The sequence below is a fragment of the Sorex fumeus genome, unplaced genomic scaffold (genome assembly GCF_029834395.1).
Source record: "Sorex fumeus unplaced genomic scaffold, SorFum_2.1 ptg000051l, whole genome shotgun sequence".
NCBI classification, from domain to species: Eukaryota; Metazoa; Chordata; class Mammalia; order Eulipotyphla; family Soricidae; genus Sorex; species Sorex fumeus.
In genome coordinates this window covers 33,092,654-33,114,783 of record NW_026606108.1, presented here as the reverse complement: position 1 = coordinate 33,114,783, position 22,130 = coordinate 33,092,654, and the positions used below count along the sequence as shown (strand labels likewise).

The 22,130-nt window shown below is 55.7% G+C and overlaps 1 protein-coding gene across 1 annotated transcript in view; it reads left to right on the top strand.

Moving 5' to 3' along the window:
- Window positions 1-22,130, top strand: part of FSTL4 (follistatin like 4) — a 304,947-nt gene that overhangs the window by 213,700 nt on the left and 69,117 nt on the right. Inside the window, exons 5-6 of the mRNA XM_056124385.1 lie at window positions 791-984; window positions 4,707-4,830. Coding sequence (XP_055980360.1) covers window positions 791-984; window positions 4,707-4,830 — 318 coding nt within the window. The remainder of the gene's footprint in view (window positions 1-790; window positions 985-4,706; window positions 4,831-22,130) is intronic.

The following is a 22,130-nucleotide window of genomic DNA, read 5'->3' as shown; positions in this document are numbered from 1 at the left end:
AAAGCCAGCGCTCTGCACCCTGCTTTAGACACTACCTGGAGTGGAGAGACAAAGGCCCAGCCTGGACAGTGAACTTCTGCCGCAGGCTGGCCTCGGTCGGCTCTGCTCGGTATGAGCTCTAAACACTTCAGCCCCAAACCCCAGGATTCAGCAAAGCCACGGCTGGAAAGCACCCCCATCCTGCAGGGACGTGGGGAAATGGAGCTGGAGGAGGAAAGGGGCCTCAGTTTACTGGGTGATCCCATGCGGGTCTGGGCCAGGCCACCTGCCGGGTGCTGGGAGGCCACTCTGGGACACCAGAGCAGGCCAGGCCATGCATGTGGCTTTTCAGTCCCTAAACGGCTGCTTTCTTTTCTTGTGTACATATGTTTGTTTTGAAGTAATCCAGCCCTGGGAGTGTACCTAATTAACTTACACAAGGCTTATTAGTCCTGTTAACTAAAACTCCCTCATCTGTGAGCCCAAGTATTCCAAAGCTGCGTTTGGGGAAGGATTAAAGCAAAGAGCAGCTCTCACGAGGAGACTTGGGGCCGCTTTTCCTAAAGCCGCTGCCGGGCTCGGCCCTGAGAGTTCCCCATTCCCCCTGGCAGAGCCTTCCCCACTCACCTCCAACCCTGGCACATGGTCTGGGCTCTCTGACTACTCTGAGGTGGACATGTGGACAGATGGACACGCAGGTCTCACCGGCGGCCATGCCACCAAGCACTGCTCCATGTGGATGCAAGGGGGCTGCAGGGCATGTTCTCACAAGAGCCAGGGTGAGTCTGTGTAACCTCGTGTTCTCTTGCAGGTGACCCATGCTCCGTGGCTGACTATGCCCGCCTGAAGAATGCCCTTCTGGTGCTCCAGGCCCGCCTGCAACCCCTGGGGGGTGGGGGCCATGGGCAGGAGCCTGCCTCGAAGAAACGCCTGCTGGTGGAAGCGCTGTTCCAGCAGCTGGACACCGATGGTGATGGCCACCTGGGCGGTTCAGAGCTAGCCCAGGTAGGAAGAAGACGACAGCCTCCCCACCCCTACTCCCACCACCCCGTGAAAGTGGGATGGGATGGGTTCCCACTTCCAGGATGAGTATCAGTAAGGAGGGAGGCATTTGTAACAGGTGCCCACGGGGGAGGCGTCTCCCACAGTGGGGCTGGAGAGCATGGGGTCAAGCCTCTGAGGCCACGTGATGAGCCAAGCCATGCCGGGTCTCCTTCCCACTGCCACTTCCAGCCTCTGCTCACAGACAAGCACACTCACTCTCCACTGGCTGGTAGACTCCTTGGGGCTATCTCTGATGCCATGACTCAGGGCTCCACCTTTTCCTCCCTGAGCCCCTTCCTTGTCTCTGCAGGAAGGTTAAAATGTTCAAGATGTTAAAATGTTCAAATGTTTGAGAGACCGGAGAGATTGTAAGACAGTGGGTAAGGTTCTTGCTTGGCCAGAGCCAACTCCAATTTGATTTCTGGCACCCTGTGTGGTCCCCTGGACCCTGCCAGGAGTCATTCCTGAGCACAGAGCCAGGGATAAGCCCTGAGCACCATCAGGAACACCCACTAGCAGGAACAGCCCCCAAAAGAAGATTTGGTTTTGTCCACATACCTTTGGAGCTATAATGTGAGTGTCCCCAGTATACCCATCCATGCCCTCCCCAATGATGCCCCGTTCTTTGGTTTCCAGGGATCAAGGTCCCAAATCCCAGCCTGCTTGCTTCCAGGAAGCCCCACATGCACCCCCAAGCATTGCTCTTTCACTTGGAAAGACAGTTCCAGTGGGTCCTGGGGTCCACCCCACCCACAAATGCAGAAGACATGGCCTTTTATGTAGCCATAAAACCAAATGAGGACAGTGTCATGCAGTCGGTGGGCCCATGGGTTCCCGTGGGGTGACAGGTGGGGACCCCAGAACCTTTGCCCTCTGCCCTGCTCTGGGGGTTATGCCTGTGAGTGCAGAGAATTACAAGTAGAGAGGCCGGCCTCCCCAGGCGGGGTGTCAGGAACGGGCAACTGTCCTCCAGAGACCCCAGAGCATCCATTAGCGCAAAGGTTACAGGAACAGGGTAGCCTGAAAGAAATTTTTGATGTGGCACAGTGGCCTTCCAAATGCCACAGAACACAACAGGGCACGAGGCATGGTGAGAAGCACCCCAGAATTTCCTGGATTCTCAGGGTATGCATGACAGTGTAACATCAGAAACCCCCAAGAGAGACTGTGCAGCATTTAGGGTGCATGCACCCAACCCAGGTTTGGTTCCCAGCACTAGACGGTCCCCTACACACACCAGCACTGCCAGGTGTAGCCCTGAAGACCCCTAGGCACTGCCAGGTGTGGCCCTTCAGACCCCTAGGCACTGCCAGGTGTGGTCCTGGAAGCCCCAGTACCACAGGGAGAACCTGGGTATCTATGGCACTTGCAGGTCCGGATCACTATCAGGGCCTCAAACCCTTGTGCTCAAGCAATGGCCAAGGTGGGTGATAATTGCCAGTGGGTCCCCCATATCTCCTGATCATCTCCTGAGTGGATTCCTGCTTCCCAAAAAGAAAGAGATGCCCTAGAGCGCCCCGATGATGGAATACAGGCCCTAAGAATGTGGACTTCCAACCCACCCACCTGCGTCTAAGCTAGGGCATCTTAGTGGCCCAGCTCATCTCTGGGTCTTTGCTCTTGGTGGCCTCAGTTCTGTCTGTAGACCTTAGGGTCAAACAGGGAAGGAGATTCAACCAGCTGAGACATGGGTGTGCCGCCTGGCACCCCACATTCTCAAGAGATCAGAGTGATCATGGTCGTTATCTCCTCCATTTTTAATGTCTGGATTAGTGTTTCTTCTCTTATCCTCTGGGCCACCCTCTGCTATACAGTAGGGCCTGATGTTACCCCACTTCACAAGCAAGGAAGTGGAGTTTCTTGTGTGCCTGTAAAGGGGGGGGGCAGGGAGAGGGTGTCTACAGCGGGGCTCACTGACCCGGGTGGGCTGGTGGCCAGGCACATCAGCTCCCCCAACAGATTCCTGCCATCAGGAGGAGGTGACACCAGGTCTGCAGCAACACTCAACTCCCCTAAAACCAGAATCTGGAGCCATCACTAGAGGTTTTTTCAGTGCAGAGTCCCCTCCCACAGCCCCCACTGCAGACCCTCCCTGAGAGTCAGCTCTGGACACAGGCTAGAAACCCCCGACTAAAAGCCTTGGCCGCCCCAGCTCAGCTCATCTATACCCAAGCCATCTCTGCCGAGCCAGCCAAGCCAGCTCACTTGTCCTTCGATACTCAGCCCAGTTTTGGCTAAGACCCACAGAGCAAGTGGGGCCAGGACCGCACAGCTAGCCCAGAGCAGCCTGAGTTTCCATGCAGGAGAGCAGACTGGCCTTCCCCAACTCCAGGACTGGGCATGCAGAACAGCATCTCAGTTCCCCAGGATCCTGCCATGTAAACAGAGCCATCCCAGGGCATATTGCTCAAACCTGGCAGAAATGTGCCCCCGGGCAGCCGAGACCATTAACCAGTGTGGTAATTGGATGATGATTTCCTCTTTAAAATTTAACATCTTTAAAATCCATTTCATAAATCTGCCAAGCAGAGCCCAGCTCAAGTGGACCTTTCCTTGACACTGAATCACAGGCGTCGAGGAGAAACTTGTTGGACCCATGAAAAGTTAATCAATTTCCAATGTAGAAATAGACAAAGGAAAATTTCCGTCTCTGGAAGATTGATTTCAGGCGTTACGGTTGATCTCCCTTTTATTGAATGCTCATACTCACTGGGTGAAGGGCCAGGATTTTTTTGTTGTTGTTAGTTTTTCTTAAAAAAAAAAAAACCACATTATCACATTAAATTGCCTTTAACATAGCAGGCCAAGTTGAGACAGATAAAAGAAAATAAATGCCTCTCTCCCCCAGCCTCCTCCGAACCAACCCACCCCCCAAAATAAAGTCAAGCATGTCTTTCTGAGCATTTTTCCTGCAAATCTTAGGCCTCCCTCCAGCTCCAGTTAGGCAAGAGCTCCCAGGATGTTTGTCTTCAGCCTCCTTCCAGTTACTTAGGCTGGAAGGCATTAGTGTCCTGTGACCCCGGCCATACTCGAGAAGTGACCCCAAGAACCAACCAATGGACCCCAGGGCAGACATCAGTGCCTTGTGTAGGACATAGGTTGGGACAATGGGGTTGCTGTGTAAGAGGTGTTGCCCCTCGACTGATAAGACTCATGAGGGCGGGAGGGCATGGATCTGTGACCTTCCTACCACCAGAGCTCATTTGTGACATTTTCAGTGGGTATATTTGCTCAGACCCTTCTTTTCTGGTTCCTCCATCCCCACATGAAGAGGTTGACCAGTTGGCCCCCGGTGAATGTGCCCATCATGGATGCTCTGGGGAGTTCTCTTTGCTCTTCTAGAGTCAATGAAATGGAACTCTCATCCCAGCTCTGGCCCCACTACTGTGTAACCACCCGGACATCCTCTGGGCCTCAGTTTTGTTTTCTATGGAGTGAGAGTTAGAGAGGAGGAAACCAAAGGACTGTGGGTGCTGCCATTGTTGGCTCAGCTGTTGCTAAAGTCCTCAGCACACACACACACACACACACACACACACACGCATGCGCACACACACGCAGCTACACACACACACTCACACACACATACATGCACGCACACTCACGCACACATGCCTGAGTCACTCCCAGCTGTGCCCCCAGTTCCTGTCTCACCCAACACCCTGTTTCCTTCCTCCCTGCAGCACGAACTGAAGGAGCAGGACCAGGAGGGAGACTTCCTGGGGTGCTCACCAGGCGATCTCCTCCGCTTCGATGACTACAACAGCGACGGGTCCCTGACGCTGCAGGAGCTCTACACGGCCTTCCGTGAGTCCACACTGCGCCACACGGCTCCCACCCACTGGGGCTCGGCACTCTGCCCTAGGCCCTCCAGGGCTTGTCGGGGCAAAAGCAGCTGACTTTGTTTTGCAACAAGCCTGGGGTGTCAAGAGAAGGGCTAAGTGGGGCCAGAGATTGTATAGCAATCTATACAAAGGCAAGGCCCTTACCTTGCAGGCAGCCAACCTGGGTTTGATCCTCATGTGATTCCCTGATCCCTGAGTAAGCCCAAACCACCTCTCCTAAAGATAGGGGTAAAGTGATTAAGTGTGGCATGTGGCGGGAATGGGGAGTCTCACTGCTCCTTTCTGATAAAGGTCCTCATTGTGGTTGGGGGGAGCCCAGAACTGCAGTTTAGGTAAGTCTGGGAAGGCACACCGAGGTTGACGGGACAAGATGACCACATGTGATGGCAGAGGTTTTAGAGGTGACCTGACCCCACTTGGAGGAGAGTTCCAGAGGCCTGACCAGAGGAGAGGGAGCACTTACCCCTCAAGAATGGGGTCCCACATTGAAGAAAGGTGGGGTTCTCTAGAGAAGAGAAAGTGGGTGCTCTGTCTGAGTGGACCCCCGGGGTCCCAGGTATAGGCCATGAGTGGACGGCCTGACCTAAGACCCTCCTTGATGTCCCCCAAACCATCACCACCTGCTGAGCACCAGGGTGGGAGGAACACCAGGAAGGGTCCTTGGGAGTTGAACTCATGGGAAGGGCATGTGCTTACATGGCTGAAGGTGGGCCACCCGGGAAGACACCCTGAGCTCACCAGAGAGGTGGGCAGCCCAGGCCCCGCCCCACTGGCAGCTGTGGTATGGGGCCCCCCAGTCTCCTCTGCCAAGAGTGCTTGTCCGCACCATCTGGCAGGGCCTTGCGCCTTAGGCCCTGCGCTTCCCCTGAGCTCAGTTTCTCTACTACAGAGTAAACGCATGCGTGCCTGTGTGCATGTGTGCATGCAGATGCAATCATGGTTCCATTGAACTTCTGACAACCGGTGGGGGGGTCGTGGCTTCTCATCTGACAGAGCCCACTGTTACATGCTAACCCGAAACAGCATAAGCAAGCCCTCTGGCCCTTGTCCTCAGCATCTACCTATTCCCACCACACCCTGGGCCCCTGAATGATGCTCATCCCCTAGAACATGGCCAAGAAGTGAGCTGTGGGGTCGGGCCCTGCGGGATTTGCTTGCCCCCGCCTCCACCCTCAGGTCAGGAAAGCAGCCAGTTGTGTTCTGGAGAGGGTTCTGGAACCTGCTGCAGAGGGTGCTGTGAAGGACACGGAGCCAGGGGCCAGGGCTGAGCATCTGGGACTTGGTGCCCATGAGATAGCACTTGTATCCTCTGTGGCATCTCTCAGCAGGGACTGACACTGGGCAGTATCTTGTGTCGCTGGCCCCATGGAGCATCTGCTCAGGAGCCCCTCTCTGGGTGCTGGAGCAGAGCAGGAAGCTCCTGGCCATCTCTTCAACCCAGGCTGAGGACATGGGGCTGGACGTGAGGAAAAGCAGCCCCCCTGATAGAGTCTTTGTGAGTCTGCACTGCCCAGGGAGGGGCCAGAGGTGGCCTCAGCATCACTGGTCATGTGTCCTGTGCAGAGCAATGCCAAATCCCTCCCCTTCACTCCGGGCTTCTTTGCAGAGCTTTGTGATCATCTTTAAAGCAAATTAGATGCTGCCGTCGTTGCCTTGGCCTGGTTCTGAACCAGGCTGCCAAACTATTCGTCACAGCCCAGCCCGAGGAACAGACATGCAATAAAAAGGAAGCTCACAGCCATTAGGGACACTGCAGAATGAGCTCACAGTCCCTCCGATTACCTGGCGCAGTGGCTTTTCATAGTCACGGCCACTCCAAACCACATTCCCATCACTCTGGGCATGAACTTATGGTTCTATGAGTGTTAGCGAGGCCATTGAAATGAGACAGATTACCCCTAAACCAACGGACCTTAGAGAAGTCTCACCAAAACCCCTGAATGCCGAATACCAGCCATAGCATTTGAGTTCAGGTGTAAAAACTAGAGCTGAGAGTGTGGGTAGAGGTCATGCCTGAAATAGCCATCTCTGTTCTTGTTTCTGTAGCCAGGGGCTGGGGCGAGGCAGGGCAGGTCTGTGGCTGAGTCATTTCAGTAAAGGTGGGGCTCAGAGTCACTTTCTTTGGAGCAATGTGTGGCATGTACAAGTTTGGGGGCTGGCAAGTCTCATAAATCGCATTTTCTATCACGGGTGAGGCTGATGGGTGTCTGCAGCTGGTCGAGGGTGACCATGGGCTGGTGGCCAGAGGCTGCCATGTCCAGCTGAGCAGGATAGCTGCACCCTCCCCCTCCTGACTCCCTGGAAAGGCAGTCATGGCATCTTCTCTTTCTGCACGTATCACTTCAAGATTCTCGGAGCCACAGGCACATGTCTCCCCCTTCCTGGCATCTCTGCGCCCCCACCCCGGCCCCCTCAGTTCCCTGCAGTGGCAACTGAGACGCTGGAGCACTCACGCGCAGGTCTGGCCTGATCGCCGCTGGCGTTAAGGGGAAGGCTGTCCCTTTAAGAAGCCTTTCAATAATGTATGTTTTCACACTTTCCTGCTTGCTTGGACTGGGGTCATGGGGGAAACATGTTGCTGAAGTGAGGCTATTTCTCTGACTTTAAATTCATTCCAGGTTTCTTCCGGCTTTTTTGTAAGACAGATTCTTGTCCTTTTAATTAACCCTCCGAGAGCAGCCCCAGCAAATGGGTGGGAGGCAAAGCCTGGGTTAGTGCAGCAGCTCCAGGCGCGGGATAAAGGGTAGTGCGGAGTGGGCTCAGGGACCCCCGTGTGGAAGATGCAGACTGCGCAGAGGGTGCTGCCCCATGAACCCCTCCCTCACTGGGCTTGTGTGTAGGCCCCCACTGTACCCCAGACACCACTGCGGAAGATGGTGGGGGGCTCCCAGGTTGGTTCTGCCTGGTAGATGTGCTACATTGTTGCCACTACTTGCATCAACATCTGTGTGGGGCACCCCCCCCCACACACACACACACATCCTGCCCCATGACTTTGGCTAACACCTGTTGCCTGCACAGCCAGAGAGTCACACCAGCAGGGACAGAAGCACAGTGACACAGCACAGACATTCTTCACCCTGACCCCCCGATGCCTGTCCTCTCCAGGGGAGCCCAGACAGGACTCAGGCACCGGCTGCTTTATCCCACTCTGTCTACTGCCTGAGTTGTGAGTAGCCAGCCTGCAGGTGGCAGGGGACTGTCAGCATTTCCTAGGACTCTGCTCTTGGGTTTGGAGAGGAGCAAAAGGGTCCCTGTAAGCCTCCCCCCGAGAGTGTCCCTCTGGAAGGACTTGGGCACTGGTACAGCCACTGACGTGGTGGAGTCCGAAGGCCAAGGGGGTCCTGGCTGCTCCAGCCCCTAGATGCGGAAGGCACAGAGGGATCTTGGAAATGGCCATAGGAGGAAAAGGTGCCATGAGTCTCCCTTCCTCAGGCAGAGGGGGGTGCTTCCAGGAGGAGGTGTGGCACCACTGCCCATACCCGGAAGCCACTCAGTATGCGCTGAGTCCTTGTCAGTATGGTTCTAGTTTGTCCACATTGGAGCCCCGGGTGTCCCTGTGTTCTGTCTGATTCTCCCAATGAAGACACTGAGACTGTGGCTACTTCAGAGCCTACAGCCAGCAGGGGGACTTAGCAGAGGTGGAGCTGAACCCAGTGTCTGGTTCGAGAAGCCTCTCCATCATTGAAACACGATTGGTGTGATTCATCAGCATTAATTCTCCAAGGCAGAGAACTCCCCCATGCCCCCACAACCCTGTTGTCCTTGGTTGCAGGTCCCAGCTCAGTGGCTGCCAGATGTGCTCACTGGGTTCTCCCCCTGCTGGGGTCTGACCCAGAGTCCCTCAGTGAAGGAGCTGAAATCAACAGAGATGTGCTTGGGCCAGCCCAGGGGGCCACACACATTAGGGTCACTGGGGCACCAGGGGGCCTCTGCGTGTCTCCAGAGGCTTAATAGAGGTTCCACGGTGGGACAGGCACAGTGAGGCCAGAAGGGGCACGCCAATCCCTGGAGATGAGATACCAGAAGTGAACACAGGGCCTCTTGTGCCCGGGGCCACCAACCTCCATCAGTGTCTTCCTGTCCTCCTCCACCTCTGCCCTGTGGGTGCAGAGAGGCCCAGCCTGCTCCCTGTAGCCATGCCCGACTAGGAGGGAATATTCTTCAGCATACATGTGAGTTTGTTTCTCTTAGAGGAACCCCAGGCCCTGTCACAGCAGAGCCCATCCCATCCCCTACTGAAAGCGAGAGCCCCGTGGTAGCTGGAGCCCCCTGTAGTAGCTAGAGCCCCCCATAGTAGCCAGGGGCCCCCATACTGGTTGTAGCATGCTTCAGGATGGATGGGGGCATGTTCTTTGAACAAAGGCACAGCACAGAGACCTGAGCCCCCTCGGGATCAGAAATTGTAAAGGAAATAGCAGTGCGGTGCCTGCCCCCAATGCCAGGCTGGGCCAGGCTCTGGAAGGGGCAAGATCCTCCATGGGACCTGCCCCCTCGTCTCTGCAGGCACCCCTGGAGCATGCTGTCCACTTACAGGAAGACTGACCAGCCATGGCACAAGGAGAAGTGAAAAGGTCCAGAAACAGGGCAGGCAGCTCAGGGGTCACACTGGCTCAGAGGTGGGCCCCCTGAGCCCATGCTGTTCCTGGCACAGGGCCTGGGGCCTCCGGGGAGGTAGCAGGAAATAGGAAAGCAGCCAGAGCTGGAGCCGGGACAGAGAATGACCAAGTATGTGGGGGACAGGAGGGGACCTCAGAGACACTAGAGTCCAGGCCTAGGAACGGCGTGAGGAGGGGTGAGGAGAAGGCTGGTGTGAGAGGCAGGGCCATCAGGGGGCACCAAGGGCAGAACCAGACCCAGAAGAAGGCAGACCACCCCCACTTGGACCTTGCTGAGTTTCTGGACTGCGCTGGCCAGGGAGGAGACAGTGAGTCTCAGCTGGGGAGTGAACGTGGCCTTGAAGCCATCAGACTCCAAAGATGCCTGTGTGGTCATCAGGGCTGTTGTCTCAGCTCCCCCTGAGCTAAGAAGGGACACGCACACCACTGAGGGTCTGCTTACCACCCTCTGCATGCACAGACAGCGTCCTGGGATGGGGGTGTTGGGTGAGTGCCGTGGGGTCAGGATGGAGCCCCCACTCAGGGGGCACGGTCATGGGGTCTCTCTGGGCGGAGAGTCCTTCCCCTCTACTCCTCTGAGTCGAGCTCAGTGCTGGGCAGAAGCAGCCATGGCCAGTCCTCCACCCTCACCCTCCCTGTGGAGGGCTCAGACCCCATTCTTCCTCGGGGCCACTGTCTGCAACTGAATCTTCCAGCGCTTCCCTCTTAAAGACCCCAGCTGGGAGCTGTCCAGGGCCTCAGCGCAGAGCAATTGAATAGTAGAAAATGAACTAATTACAGGTTGTTATTGAAAATCTATTATATACAAATTGCAAAGAAAACTCATTAGCGTGGGATGCGATGGTGTTCAACCCCTCTCAGAGGGAAGTGGGCACTGTCATCACTTGCTCCTCCACATTCTGGGTGACTACCGCCACCATCAGCGTGGCTGGCCAGGGCCTGGGGCCCATGGGGGCACCTCACATGGGGGCACCTCACAGCACCTGGCCAGCCTGTGGTTGGGCCTTAGGGAGAAGCTCCAAATCCTGCATGGAGCAGAGCCTGCTCTGGGTGGCAGCTGAGCGCCCAGAGAAGGCTGCAGAGGAGACAAAGAATTTCATTACCGAGACAGACCATGGAAACATTTCAACGTCAGCTTTTTACCCGGTGAGCGCTGAATTATCCTCATAAATCTGAGTGTTTTCCCTGAGCTTTTGTGAGGATCTGGAGACCTTCGCCATGCAGTGAAGCCCTGCAGCCCTTCCCCCCCCCCCCCCCCCCCCGCAAGCCTGCTCCCTACAGGTGAAGACCTGCAGGGAGCATGGGGTGTGCGTGCCCCAGCTGCCAGAGTCCATATCCCAAGGGGGCACCTCAGATGCCAGGCTGGGGGCCAGGAGAGCAGGTGCAGCCCCCGCAGTGCCCGTGACCTGGGGCCTCTGGGCAAGGGGCAATCTCTGCTGCCTGCAGGCACCCAGTGTACCAGGAAGGGGGCCCGGACCCCCACCCCCACGCTTCTTAGAGGTGCTCAGGAGAGCACTGAACCCAGATTCCGTTCCTCTGACTCCAGGTCCTTCCTTCATTCCAGCCATTTCCTCAGCTCATTTCTCGGGCTCCAAGTCACGAGTGCCCACCACCCACGCCACACTGCGGCTGCTCAGAGCACAAGCTGCAAGGCTAGGATACCCCCCCGCCCCCCCACACACACATACACAGAGGGCTCTGCTCTGTGGCACCGTGCTCCCCAGTGCCAGCAGCTAGGTGGGCCCTGTAGGAGATGACCGAGTCAGGGGGACACAAGGCCAGATCAAGGGGTAATAGACTTATGTCCTGGGGCTGGGGGGGAGAAAGCCAAGCTCAGACTCCTGCCTGCCATGGGCCCTCAGGAGATGTGTGAGGAGGTCCTCAGAGCCCCCGGGCCTGGTCAACCCCCTCAGGTCTCCTCGCAGTGCCCTGCTGCAGCACTTCCCTCCTCAGGATGGTCACTCTGTGCCTCTCCAGCCCAGAGAGCACCCCCCGATGCCCCGCAAACACACAGCACCTCCCTGTGCCCCCCTACACACACACACACACAAACACACACACACACACACACACACACACCGGGGGCCCTGGAAGCTGAGGGAGAGCACAAGCTGAGAGAAGATGGTGGAGGCTGTGGGCACAGGGAGCCTGGACATGTGGCAGTAGAAGGGACGAGGCAGCTACCCCCCCAAGGAGGCATGAAAGGACAGTGGGACGCCCTCTGAGAGCAGGAGGGGCATGGCAGCGGGCAGGGGCAGGAACTGATGCTTTTCTAAGGGCACCCTTCAGCCTAAGTGGGTGCCTGAGACACCTCAGAAAGGACCATGCGGGGCTTTTACTGTAGTGGAGCCCAAAAGTTGAGAACAGTTGGGGCAGTTTCCAGTGACATGGGGGTTCTCCTGGGTGGAGGAGGCCCCATTGTCCCTGAGGGTGCCAGCCCAGGCTAAGGCCCACATTGTTTCCAGGGGGCCCTAAGTTAGAAGAGATTGGCAAAGAGGTGCCACCCCCACCCATCATCCCTCAGCTTGCCAGCTTCCTTGATGGTGGTCCTGGTGGGGCTCACATGTCCCCCAGAACTACCTTCCCACATGTCCCTCAGGGCAGGGGCAAGGCGGGCCCAGAGCAAATGTCTCTGAGGCTCCCAGACTGGGTGACGACAAGGAGGTTCGGCTTCCTCTGAGCCGCACTTCCAGCACCAGCTGCTCAGATTTTGGGGTTCAGGGAGCCCCACACTTTTCATGTTGTCCCCTGCTTGGTCATGGTAGCCAGCTGAGAGCTGGAATGAGAACCCTGCCTCCCACACTTAGGGTTCCTTGTCTGGTCTCAGCAGGGGACACGCAAGGAAAGTGGCCTCTCACAGACTCTCCAGTAAACCTTTGGCTTCCCCTGGCAGAGGCAGAGGGGGATCCCTCACTGTCTTTCTTCCTATGAGGAAGGATTGACCTGTAGGGTTACAGCCCTCTTGTAACCTAGACAACAATAGTCTCAATAGCTTTATTGGTGAACAGAGAACCCCCACATCCCGACTATTTAACAGGGGCTCTTTGAAAACTCAGGGCAGGCAACAAGGGGATGCTAGCTGGAACCTGTCCAGGCAGTGCTGTGTGGGGTGACCAGTGCTCGGGGCCCAGGGGACCTCAGGAAGCACAAAAAGGTGGGCTGGAGTCAGTGAAAGTACTAGAGACACCAGGAGCTCCCTCAGCTGCTGAGACCCAGCCCCCCAACCTCTATGCATGAGTGGACGGGAAACTTGGTGACATTCAGACTCTCTCCCACATGGAGAAGAGGGGAAGGTGCCCACGGGGAGGCTGTGCCTCTGGATTTGGGGCAGGGCAACCACTGCCCGTGGGATGGAGGCCACCGAAGGTCAGCACTACCCATGAAGCTCATGGCTTTGGAGCTTGGGGAGAAGGTTGGGATCTGGAAAAAGGACAGGAGTTGGGGTGGTACACAAAGGAAACTGAGGCTGCTCTCATGGGCCTCAGTGGGAGCCTCTACCTACTGAGTAGGTTCAGCCATAGCCAGCTCCCAGCCGCAAGGCCCAGTTTGGGCCCTTGCTGTCCCGGACAAGGGAGGAGGGATAGCTGCGTTCCTGGGTCAGCCCTTGGCTACAGCATCTCATTAGGCAGGAGTACCCATGGGTCCCTCCACCCCAGATATTCCCCTGGAACCCTTTGAATAATGAATGGGGTGGGCAGAGCATCCCCCCAGCCCAGACAGCCACCCCCCCCCACACACACAAAATCACTCATACCCCACCTATTTACTTTGGATTATTTATGCCCAGACTCCCGGTGGTCTCCTAGCCAAGGCCTGACTGGAATGAGAAGCAACCCAGGTGCGGGGCAGGCAAGGAGCTGGGCTGTCTGTCTGAGGGTGGGGCCAGGCTCTGCCTGCCTGAGCCTCTTTCTGCACACGTGTGCCCACCTTGTTTGAAGTCAGGAGACATTATTGATCTTGCCTGCGGTGAAGGCTAAGCCACAGCCTGCAGGCACAGCCCCTGGACCCCATACTGTGGACCCCTGGTACTCCACAGGCAGCCCTGGGAGGGCAGACGTTCTGTTCATAGCCCTGGGGCCAGGGCGAGAGTGCAGGGGGTTGAAAGCTTGCCTTGATGTGGCGAACCAGGGGTCAAATCCCCAGCATCACTTAGGATTCCCTGAGCACTACCATATGGTAGCATAAACCCACTCCCCCCACTTATCGCCCCAATAAAAGGAAGTGTTCATATCCCCACAGAAATCTGGGCTGCCCAACTTTAAGAGGACCTGGGTTCAGGGAGGGTGAGACAGCACAGGGACCCTGGCACCACATGGCCCCTGAGCACCATCAAGTATGACCATGGTGGTCCCCACAGTGCAGGCCCTGAGCAGCTCCACGTCCTCCAGCCCTGGTATCGTGTTGTCCAGCCCAGTTGGCCAAATAGCACCAGTAATGTCTCCTGGGCCTCCTGAGAAGTATTTGGAACACCCCTCAGCACCTGCACCCCCACTGAAAAAATAAAATGGCTGCATGCCCACGCCTGCTCCCTTGAAGGATAGAAGGGCAGGCCCTCGTGGGTACCTGTAATCCAGACTGTCTTTCTGAGACCAGTGGCAGTGGGGGGCCTTCATCCCAGGAGGTGGCATGTCCCCCAACCTCCCAAAGCACCAGAAGGACAAGACTCCTGGACTCCAGCCTCATCCAAACCCACAGTCGGGGACACTGGGAGGCATGGCCATGTCCAGAGAGGAGGCCTATCTGCCCCAGTGGCTGCACAGGACGGCAGCCCAGCATCTCAGCAGCGGAGACAGTGTGTCCACAGAACAGGTGGGCAGTGTCACAGACAGATGAGGGATGAAGAAAGGCATCCTGTCCTGGGCAGCCTAAGCAAGAGTGCAGAGGAGGCAGACCCCTGACCATTTGCTCATTTGCCCCTGATGTATGAGCTCGTTAAGAGAAAAGCAGAAGGTGGAGAGAGAGAGAGAGGAAGGAGGGAAGGAGGGAGGGAGGGAGGGAGGGAGGGGGAGAAGGAAAGGGAGAGAGAGATCCAGGTGGGGGGGGGAGCGCCAGGATAAGCAGGACAAGGACTTGTGTTGGTTTAGAAGTCTTAACTTTGCTCCCACATCACGCCCAGTCCTTGGGGGGTAACTCAGATTTAGTTCTCCTTCAGGTGACAGCTCCATGCTGTGCTTCAGTTTGTTGTCACAGGGTGACACAAACACACAGGCACATTCATCTTCTGTTCCTGGGCCTCAGATTCTTTCTTCGTGTAAGCAGGGGCCAGTTCCCTGGGGCACAGAAAGCACAGAGTCTTTGAACAGAAAGCAGGATGTCTTTGAAACCTATGGAAGACTTGAGGGGAGAGGGAGGCGGGTCTGTGTGTTCTTCTTTCCCATTGGACAGAATGAGTCACATGACCACACACTCTTGCGGAGGCAGCTGGGATATGTAGTTTTTCCAGGTGGGCAAGCTGCCGCCCTAACATAAGTCCCCGCATCCAGGCTGCTGGGGTTTGGGCTGGAGTATGGCTAGTCAGAGAAATCAAGAGAAGCAACAAGACTGAGAAGGAGGAGGGCTGGCCTAACTCATAGGAGAAATGGTCGCCATGTGCCCTCCAGGGTCCATCGCGACCTAACTGGGGAGGTGGGAGCAGAAAAACGGCACGGAAAACAAGGATTGTCAGAGGCAGGGCTGGGAAGAAAGGAACTGATCCATGGAAGATTCTTCTGTGACTTCCCAGCAACCCACGTGACCTCCAGGTCTCCAGAGTGCCCAGAAAGGTGGACTCGGCCCTGGGGGATATGAAGAATCTGTGGTGGGTGACTGTCTTTCCCCATCTGTGCTGGCCACACTAGCTGGAGGAAGAGTCCTGCTGTAATTTCCTTGGGCCTCCACATGACAAAGGAGAAATATCACCCCACGTTATTATCTCTCAGAAAATACTCTCTGGAACCATAAAAAGGGAAATACAGTGAAACCAGACCATGGAGGCTGCCCCCTAAATCAGGAGCTTCTAAATTATCACAGGGTACTCTCTAATTCCTCCAGATGAAAACATTAAAGATGACAATGTCCCTTTAAATCAAAGGCCTGGGAGTTGCACTCAAGAGTCCCTGGGTTGGTTTTGGGCTGTTGTTTTGTTTTTTTTTTTTCCCCTCTCCCTGTTGTGAAGAATTTTTTTTCATCTCTTTCCACCTTGTAATAAAACATAAATCATAACTTGTGGGCACAGGCTCTACAGTGCAGGCTGTGAACATGGATTTTTCTTAAAATGAAGGTGTTCTGTTAATGAGAATCATCTCAGGCAAATGTGAGCATTTCAAATAAGTTTGCTACTTAACTTCATGGTCATTTTGTGGTGATGGCCAGGATGGCCTCACATCTCATTGTGGCACCATTGGGATGGATCCTGATTGCATACTCAGGGGCTGAAGGGTGCCCTGAACCCCCCCAGGGTGGGATGCAGACTCAGGTTGTGCCATGTGGGCTGAAGCCCCAGAGTCTCCACTGGGTGCAGACTCTGGGCTGGGAGGGACCATTCCAGGGCAGGAGAAATGGGGCCTGGACTGGCCAGCTGAACCAGAGGTCATTGTGACCCCTGGAGAAGGGGCGGGAAGCCCAGGTCACAGGTGCTGCCCTGACAGAGTCTTGACCCAGACAGAGCCCTTCATTACTCAGCCCTGGTACGGGAAACGGGCAACATGTACTGGTCCCCGGGAAGGCCAGAGCTGGATTCAGAGCATCCCCCAACATCTGCCTCTGGATCTGTTTGGTCCTCATCTTCCTCCCACTCTGAGGATGAAGATTGGGCACCTGAGAAGTGCACTGGACAGGCTAGAAATCAAACTTGACTAGTTTAGAAAAGCTGTTGTGTCTAAGCTCTAACTAGGCTCTAAGTGGCCAGGAGAGCTGGGCGCCCTCTCCACAGCCCCCTCTCCCCCGATGCCATGGTGCTGCCCCACGACCTCCTGGTTCCCCTTAACTCCAGACTCTGCCCTCTGAATCCCCTTCCCTCCCTCCCTCACCACACACAGGCACAGATGAGGAAACTGAGGCCCACAAGGTATACCCCTTGTGGTGACCCAGCAGGCACCATCCATCTGTGACCCTCAGCACCTAGCCCTTCTCCCCCTCCTCCTCCCAGCTGCCTTCCTTCTCTTTGCCTCCCTCAACTACACCTTCTCCATGACCTTGGACATTGAGGGCCAGGGAGTAAATATTTTTGGCTATACAAGCCATGTCCTCACTGGCCTCTGACCCAGAACTCATGTGTCACTGTGGACCAGCAAGTGTGGCCAGTCCTGGAAGACTTGATTTATTGACAAGACCCCTCCTGAGACACTCATTGGGCCTCTCTCCTGGCCTCTGTATCCCTCAGCCTGCCCACGCCTGCAGTCACCACATTGAACACCACCAGTCTTCAGTGGCCCCTGGGGTCCCCTTGGTCGTTGTCTGTGGAAACCACATACTCAGTGTGACCAGCTCCCCATCCTCCTGGCATACTGTCTACAGTTTTCCTCAGACACTTCACTCGCCAGCTGTGTGTGTGTGTGTGTGTGTGTGTGTGTGTGTGTGTGTGTGTGGTGGGGGTGGGGGGAGGGCTGTTTTTGAGAAGCTCTTGGTGTAGGGAGACATAGCTGGGTGTGGGGGTACAGGAGGAGGCGGAGGTGCTGGAATGAGTGGGGCTCTTGCTTCTGAAGGCTTGTGGGGGTCAGGTGAGCCATTGAGCAAGCTAGTTGGGGTCTTTCGGATTCCAGGAGCACCCACAGAGTTGTCATGCAAGGAAAGGCAGCCGTGGAGGGAATCACCGGCCACAAGGAAGAGATGGTACAGGGTGGGTAGCCAAGAACTGTGGTCCAGTCACTCCCTGCCAGGCCCGCCTCTGTTTACACCCCTAGAGGAGGCATCCAGGGATGCCAGCCTACCTGGCCTTGACTGTGTGTGTCCTTGCAGCTGAGGCCCAGCCACGATGCCCAAAGCAAAAATGCCAGGACCCCATTGACCCCACAGAAAGTCCAGCCTCAAGCACGGCCACTTTCACAGATACACCAAGTGGCCGGGAAGCAGGACCACCAGTCACCAGGGAAGCCTCAGGCTTCCTGGGGGCCTCAGAGCTGCATTGTCTGGTAGGTGCTGGCAGACACAAATGTGCCCTCTGACAAATATGACTCTAAATGCCAGGTCCCTCCAAAGCAGTGAATGGCCGGCCCAGCGTCCCACCCGTTGCACGAAGAGATAAAATTCCCTCTCACTCATTCTCCTGTCTCGACGCGGTCTTGGGCCCAGGCAGGCATTCATTCATCACCAGCGCCTGGGCACAGGGCCATGCCGGCCAGAGCCCGGGTCCCTCTGGGTGCTGCACCCGCCACAGCTAACAGATGGACTGTGAAGGTCTGCTCGGAGGCCTCATTTTTCATCCCAGCCTCCCTCTCCAGGAGAGATGGCCGGCAGCACCCCGAAGCAGGAGCCCCCCCCCCCCCCCGCCTTGCCTGGCACTCTCGGGAAGCTGCTGGAATTTATTTCATTCATTTGAATACAAATGCAATTGAGACCAAATCCTTTCCCATTTCAGAAGCCATTTGCTCCATTGCTGTTTCTCGTCGTGTAAACAAATGGCCGGGGAGCGTGGCGAGAAAGGAGCTGTGTCCAGTGGGTCTGGTGGCCTTGGTGCTCCCACCACCACCTGTGCATGGTGTGCCCCCACCTTCCACTCAGCAGCTCAGGGCTTTGGATAGACCCAGGACTCTCTCTGTGAAGACACAGGCTGCTAATGACCCAGGAGTTAGCAAGTTGGAACAGAGAAGGGAGGTGGGGTGGGGGAGGTCTTGCCTTGTGCATAGTGCACCCTAGTTTGGTCCCTGGCATCCCATATGGGTCCCTGGCACTGCCAGGAGTGATACCTGAGCACAGAACCAGGAGTAAATCTCCTGAGCACTGCCAAGTGTAGCCCAAAGGACAAGAATTATTTTTCTAAAATCTTCCTCTCTAAGCCTTTACTCTGTGTCAGGCACTGTGCTCCACAGACAGATTATTTTGTGTGGCTCCTGAATGATGCTCTTAGCCCCATGTTTTACAGAGGAGGGTACCAAGGTCAGGTGATAGCAGAGCTGGGTTAAGCCCAGGTAGCATTTCCACACCTCTGGCTCCTGAAGGGAGAGGAAGGAGGAAGGGACATGAGTGGTTCCCATCTGAAGTGGTAGGGGTGGGAGGCTTCTTGGAGGAGTGAGCTCTGGAGGAGAGAGCAGCACTGAGATGAGGCCTGAGGTCAAAGCAATGAGGGTGGAACCCTGTGAGCACAGATGCAGAGTCTTGGAAGCACGAAACACCCCCGGGAAACGGCCTTCCTGGGGTCAGGGCAGCAGGAACAGTGAGAACCAGGTCGTTAGGCAGCCAGAGTACATGGTCCTGGGCACCAGACCAGCCAGCAGCCACATGAACAGCTCTGGACGATAGGACTTCCAGGCCTGAATCTTAGAAGAGAAAGTGACCATGATGGTTAGATATGTCCCCAGAGCAACGCTGGGCTGGGTTCAGGATGCGACTCACATGGCAGAGCTGTGCTGGCATGTGTGTGGTCCTTAGTCTGCTCCCTAACCTTGCAGCGCTGCCCATCACCAGTACTGTCAGCCGTGACTGCGCTTCTTATTTGAAAACAGGACTAGGGCTGACACCGGTGGGACTCAGGGCTGACTCCTGGCTCTGTTCTTACGGGGGTGATTCCTGGTGATGCTTGGGGGGACCAGTTCACAGTGCTAGGGATGGAACTGGGGTCAGCCACAGTAAAGCAAGAGACTTAACCCTTGTACTATCTCTCTGGGCTCTCTGTTTTTTGAAAATAGAAGAGCTGAGGACCTGGAGAGACAGCCAGTAGACACTTGCTATGTACACGGCTGACCTGGGCACCCCATATACTTCCCCAAGCCGCCAGGAGTGATTCCTGTACACAGAGCCAGGAATAAGTCCTGAACACTGCCAAGTTTGCCCCTCAAAAAAAAATTATCAGAGAGGGACTGGAGCAATAGCACAGCAGGTAGGGCATTTGCCTTGCATGCGGCTGACCCAGGTTCGATTCCCAGCATCCCATATGGTCCCCCAAGCACCGCCAGAGATAATTCCTGAGTGTAGAGCCAGGAGTAACCCCTGTGCATCACTGGGTGTGACCCCGAAAGAAATTATCAGAGGAAGAAGAGCTATGGGGCTAAGGGAGGCCCCAGCAGCCCCCCAGCCTGCCCCCAACCCCCATCCAAGGCAACTCCCCTCTGAAGCTCTGATGTGCTCCAGACCAGAATTTCTGCTGCAGAGTACGGCTGTGTGGGTGATAAAGGAAGGGGTGACCAGTCTACAGCACCCAGCGAGGCCGCGGCCACCCCAGATTGAGGAATGTTTTCAAAGAAATGAGATGGGGAAAAAAAATTGAATCAATACTTTTCGAATTAGGTGTTCCTTTTATGGGATTAAGGAGGCACGAGGTCTGAGGGCAGCAGGGAGATCCGTGCGCTTTTGAGCTTGCAGTGAAAACAGAGAACCCAGATGTGTCTGCGAAGCAGCAGGAAGGCTCGTGGGGGAGCCCCTGCCCCTCTCTGTCCCCTTCTTGCTGCCAGGGTGGGGGTTGAGGGGCCTGAGGCTCTCAGGAGGCAGGTTCTGTAGACCGGGGAGGGGGGGTCAGCCGCAGGGTTCTCGAGCACAGAGCACCGCACAACCTCCACAATCCCCCAATCCCAAATTCACCCCAAGCAGCAGTGTCTCAGAATTGATGTTTTGTGAACAGTAACAAAGACATCAGGTGGCCTATGGGTGGGAAGGGATTTTGTCTAGAGGGAGAGGATGAATTTTGGAGGAGAGGCTGGATGGACACTAGTCAAGGCCTTCAAAAGTAGGATCGTGGCACCATGTCCATGAGCTTTAACCATGTTGGAAGTGGCGTCCCTAAACTATCATTTAAAAATTAAAGCTTTAATAATAATTTTAAAAGAGCACTTGAAGGGAGAGTGAGATGAGGCACAAATGCCTTTGAAGTGGGGGGATCACACCTGGAGATGCTCAGGGGTTACTCCTGGGTCTGCAGTCAGGAATTACTCCTGGTAATTTTCAGGGAACCATATGGGATGCTAGGAATTGAATCCAGGTCTGCCATGTGCAATGGAAGTGCCCTGCCTGCTAAACTATCACTCTAGCCCCTAATTTTGTTTGGGGATGACATGGCAATTTTCAGGAGTTACTCCTGGCTTTTAATTCAGGAATTATTGCTAGTGATACTCAGGGGACCATATGGGGTACTGGGGACTGAACCTGGGTTGACCAAGTGCAAAGCAAGAGCCCTACCTGCTATATGATCTCTCCAGCCCCCTAAGTGTTTTTACCTGGATGTGGGGGGGTCTTGGATAGTAGCACAGACTATAAGCCCCTGAGCCTGGCACAGCGCTGACTCCCCCCCCCCCTCCCACAAGTGAGCTGGCAGCTGAGGAAGGTTCCTGCTTTCTAGAGGCAGACACATTAAGGAGCTTGCCTAAGGTGGCACAGCCTGTGAAGGGTCAGGCTGGGTTTGTGAATAGCATCAGACCCAGGTCACGTCACAGTGTCAGTATGACAACCACGTCCCACCCCCCCCCCCCCACCACCGACTCACACTTTATCCCCTGGCTGCAGGGAAGCAGGTCCTCGGGGTTCTGCAGCCCCCAGATGGGGTGTGGTATGGGCTAAGTCATGGGCAGCCTGAATGCAGGAACCCCCAGTCCAGCTTCCATCCCTGACTCCATGCTCAGTGCCCTGGTCAGTCCCAAGAGTTGAAAATCCAAAGGCAGAATCATCAGTATGTGCCTGGATATGGCTGAGCCAGTGGGGAGGGAGGGGGGCCTTTCCAGGGCCAGCAGGGAACCCGAGGCAGCCCCTGCTCCAGCTGTATCTTAGAAGGCTGTGCTTGGCCCAACCCAGAGTCTGAAGGCCATGTCTGCAAGAGGAGTCTCTGGGTGACAGGAGTCTCCACCTGTGTCCTGGGTACACAGAGCGGCCCGGGAGATAATTCTCTGAACTCTGTGGGTGCCAGGGACCAGTCCGAGTGAGTGGGTCTGAAGCAGGGGCCCTGCCAGGAGTAAGAAAACAATACAGACAGAAAGAGAAAAAACCCTGGGTCGGGGGGCTCATAGAGTTCTGCACCAAGAGTCCTGATTCCCCTTTATGTTTTTTATTGATTGCCTTTGTCCTACAATCATAGGAAGAGCAAGGGTGATCATTTACAAACATCTGCTTCTCTGGGCTAACCTAACCAGGCTAAGCTAAGACAAGTCAACAGGAACTATTTGACTGAGGGGGAATAGGAAATACGCGACTGAGGGTCTCTAGAGTGAGTTAATGGTCTTCTCTGGGAGAGGTAGCAGAGATAAGAGCGGTTACAGGACCCCCATCGGGGGAACTTTCTCCAATGACGCCACTTTCCAGAGGAGAAAAGATGCTATCAGTTATTCTCTCCAGCCCCTCTCCTCGGCCTGAGTTTATTCCTGACACGCGGGGAGAGAAAATCCAAGGCAGCTCTGTCAGCTTCCCAGGGGAGGTGGCAGGGCCCAGAACAGCCGGAGCCTGTGGTGCTCAGTCAACTTTCTGGGCAAGCACTAACCTTCCTTGTATTTTGCTGTCTGCCCTGGTTTAGCCACCCATTGGCTCAAAG